The sequence below is a fragment of the Triticum dicoccoides genome, chromosome 1B (genome assembly GCF_002162155.2).
Source record: "Triticum dicoccoides isolate Atlit2015 ecotype Zavitan chromosome 1B, WEW_v2.0, whole genome shotgun sequence".
Lineage (NCBI taxonomy): Eukaryota > Viridiplantae > Streptophyta > Magnoliopsida > Poales > Poaceae > Triticum > Triticum dicoccoides.
Window position 1 is genome coordinate 514077792 of NC_041381.1, and position 3548 is coordinate 514081339.

The 3548-nt window shown below is 53.4% G+C and overlaps 1 protein-coding gene across 1 annotated transcript; it reads right to left on the reverse strand.

The window, feature by feature from the left end:
• Positions 1-1882: 1882 nt before the first annotated feature.
• On the reverse strand, positions 1883-2968 carry LOC119307646 (transcription repressor OFP13-like). Its single transcript, XM_037583719.1, has one exon. It carries the CDS (start codon positions 2804-2806, stop codon positions 2048-2050), a length of 759 nt encoding a protein of 252 aa, XP_037439616.1. The 5' UTR covers positions 2807-2968; the 3' UTR covers positions 1883-2047.
• Positions 2969-3548: the final 580 nt, after the last annotated feature.

Sequence of the window (3548 nt, forward strand, 5' to 3'; positions counted from 1 at the left end):
CCCCCACGCACGCCCTCCCGCCGCCTTGCCGATGCCGGCGCCGCCCAACCCCCACCACCGCTAGGCCATTCCCCACCGGAAAAGAGAGAGGGTTTCGCCGCGGTAATCTCTCCACCACCTTCCTGGGCAAGTTTTCTGGCGCTCCGGCCGCGCAGGGCGGGATACCGGAGGCTGTGCGCCCACCGCGCCCGCCTGGTGTTCGGCAATTTGTCTGCTCGGCGATGACCTTGAATCGCGAGGAGGCGCTCGCGGCGCTGCTGGAGGAGGAAGCCGATACCGACGTCCAGGATGAAGAGCATCTCATAGTCCTCGCCCTGGACATCGGCATCGGCTTCCTCCTCCAGCATCGGCGAAGTAGTCGGAGTAGAGCAAGCAAAGAACCGGCATCGACTGAAAGGCTATTGCTTGCTCTACTCCTACTACTTCGCCGACGCTCCACTGCACGTTGAAAAAAATATATTTCGGCGCCGTTATTGGATGGGCCGAAAGCTTTTCCTCAGGATTGTGAATTCCATCCTGGAGTTCGACAGCTACTTCAAGTGCAAGAAGGATTGCACCGGCACACTTGGATTCACCTCAATTCAGAAGTGCAGACAGCTATGAGGATGCTTGCATACGGAGCTCCCGGTGATTCACTCGGCGACTATGGGCGCATGACTGAGTTCACGACCATTGAGTGTTTCTACAAGTTCTGCAGGGCATGGGTGGCAGTGTTTGGACCGCAATACTTGCGATCACCCAATACTGAAGACACCGCTCGGATCCTAGCACAGAATGCAGCAAGAGGATTTCCTGGGATGCTTGGAAGCACCGACTGCATGCATTGGAAATGGAAAATTTGTCTATTTGCTTGGCAGGGGATGTACAAAGGCGCCAAAGGTGGTTGCAATGTGGTACTTGAGGCAGTGGCCACACATGACCTCTAAATTTGGCACTCCTTCTTTGGTATGCCAGGAACTCACAATGACATCAACGTACTGCAGTGATCCCTTGTCTTTGCCAAGCTTGTTGAAAGTCATTCTTCTCCGGTGAATTTCGAGGTCAATGGGTGGCACTATAACAAGGGATACTACCTAGCAGATGGCATCTATCCGAGATGGTCCACATTTGTGGAGACTATCTCAAACCCTGTGCCAGGAGACAAGAACTTCCACTTTGCGATGGTTCAGGAGGCTTGCAAGAAGGATGTCGGGTGGGCATTTGGTGTGATTCAATCTCGATTTGCTGTTGTCCGGTACCCCGCTCAGATCTGGTCGAAAGATCAAATGTGGGAGATCATGACTTGTTGTGTCATCTTGCACAACATGATCATTGAGAGCGAGCAATAAGAGCCAGTGTTTGACACTGAATTATATTACAGGCAGGGTCCTCTTACCCAAGTTGATCACCAGGTACCGGCAACCTGGACTGCCTTCCTCAATATGTGTCGGGAGATCCGAGACCCACAGGTGCATCAACAACTGTTGCAGGATCTGGTGGAGCACCTATGGAGGCTTAAGGGCGACGCCTAGCTCAACTTGAGATGAAATATGAGTTTTAATTTGTTAAACTATTTGTTGAACTATAAAATTTGTAGAACTATTTGATTTATATTGATTTTCTGTGACGAACTATGTGATAAAAAATAGTTTCTGTTGAGTTTATGTCGAAGCACGCCGAACCCCGCCGAATAAGGGTCGAAATTGATCAATTTGCACCAATAGCGAGGTCATTTTGCGTCGAAAATAGGCTATAAGTGAACCAATTCGCGTCGAACGTGGGCCGAAAAATCGGCGGGGGAGACTTGAGGGCGGCGGATCACCCCAAGCTGAAATTACAGCCGGCGCGCCCCAGGGCAGCGCTATTTCTAGCCCCGGGGTCTTAGTTTCACTTCGGAGGAGCAGTAACGCAGCGTGGATTACGAACAAACCAGAGGCTAGTACAGGTTAATTAATCTGGAGCTGCTACAGTTTACATGGCAAAATGAATCGAGGCACACTCACGTACGTAGCACACGCAGTCGGTCGGACACGTAGCTGAGCGGCTGAAAGCCTGAGATTGATTTGGTTCACCTCAGGCGGAAAGATCCATTGCGGCCGGCGCTACTGCTCTCCAGGTCGCTCCCGGCGAGCGTGAAGGAGGAGTGGCCGGAGGAGCAGCCGGCTGTCGTGGTGACGACCAGGTCGACGAACGCACTGACGATGGCGGCGTGGGTGCCTTTGCCGTTGGCGCGGAGGTACCACCCCAGCATCTTCTCCAGCCAGTCCCAGTCGCCCGCGCCGTGCGCCGTCATCATCTCCTCCATCGACGACCGGAAGTCCCGGTACGGGTCCGCGGACTTGAATGCCACCGCGACGCCGCCGCCGAATGACATCGCCCCCGCAGCCTCATGGCCGTGCGCGGGCGCCGGTGGCGGCTTCTTCTCGAGGATGGAGCTAGAGGGCGCGCGGGGCTCGAAGCGGAGGCGGTCGGACCGGAGACCGCGGACTATGGCGTCGGCCATGTCCTCGGCCGCGGCGCCGGAGGCTTCGGACTCCGTGGAGAGGCTGTCGGAGGCGGCACAGTCGTGGTGCATGCGCGCGGAGTAGTTGGTGAAGGAGGAGGACTCGGCGGAGTCGACGAAAAGGGATGCGGCGTTCTTGGCTGCCACCGCTGCCGCCGCAGAAGCGGACGGGGACCGGAAGGAATGAGCCGTTGGGTTCTTGCAGGAAGGCCACATCCATGCCTGTGGGGTGGCCGTCGGAGTGGAAGGCGACGACGGCGGAGTGTCTTTGTTGGCCGAGTTGACGGGGTAGAAGAGCGAGCTCAATGGTTGCTTCTTCACCATCGGTGTGACAGTTGATGGGAAGTGCAGAAGAATGGAGAACCGGCAGCAGCAACAGGAGTAGTTGGATGAAGAGATGGAGCCGAACTGGTGAAGAGAGAAGAAGAAGCTCGCGCATGTGTGCTTGTCAGTGCCTCTGTGTATTTCAAACTGGGGGTTTATTTGGTTCGGTACAAGCTATAAGCGTTACTCCTTTTGAAGGGGCCGGTGGGAGGGAAGGAAGAAGGTGAAGGTGAAGGGAAAGATCTTCTGTGGCTAGGGTTTAGAGCATCTACAACATACTGGACTGGACAAATTTGACCCCCTATAGGTCCACGGACAGGAGCTGGGCACCCCCCCTCCCTATGTCCGTCCGGGCAACCTCCAATTCCAAAATCTCAATTACATGCAAATCCATGCACGTGGACCATTGAACGATATGAATAAGCAAAACAACAATGAATATAACACACAAATAAAATTTAAACAAAAAATGTATCCGGGGAGAATATTACATAGTTCGAACATAAAATTTATTCATGGTGCATAGTTCAAACATAAAATTCAATTATTTCTAGTGTGCATCCACACATGCTCCAGATCAGTGGTTGGATGTGTGCATGGGTATCTTAAAGTTGTCAATACATCTCTAGGAAGTTCGCGACATGCTCTGCATCTTGTGCTGGGAGACAGACATGTACTCCGGACTTCTAAAAATCATGTGTGCGGGCTTTCCTTCTGTGATCATCCTCGACAATCATATTGT

Bases quoted from the DNA above. Each gene is read 5' to 3' on its own strand.
- LOC119307646 (XM_037583719.1), bottom strand. From the start codon at position 2,806: ATGGTGAAGAAGCAACCATTGAGCTCGCTCTTCTACCCCGTCAACTCG.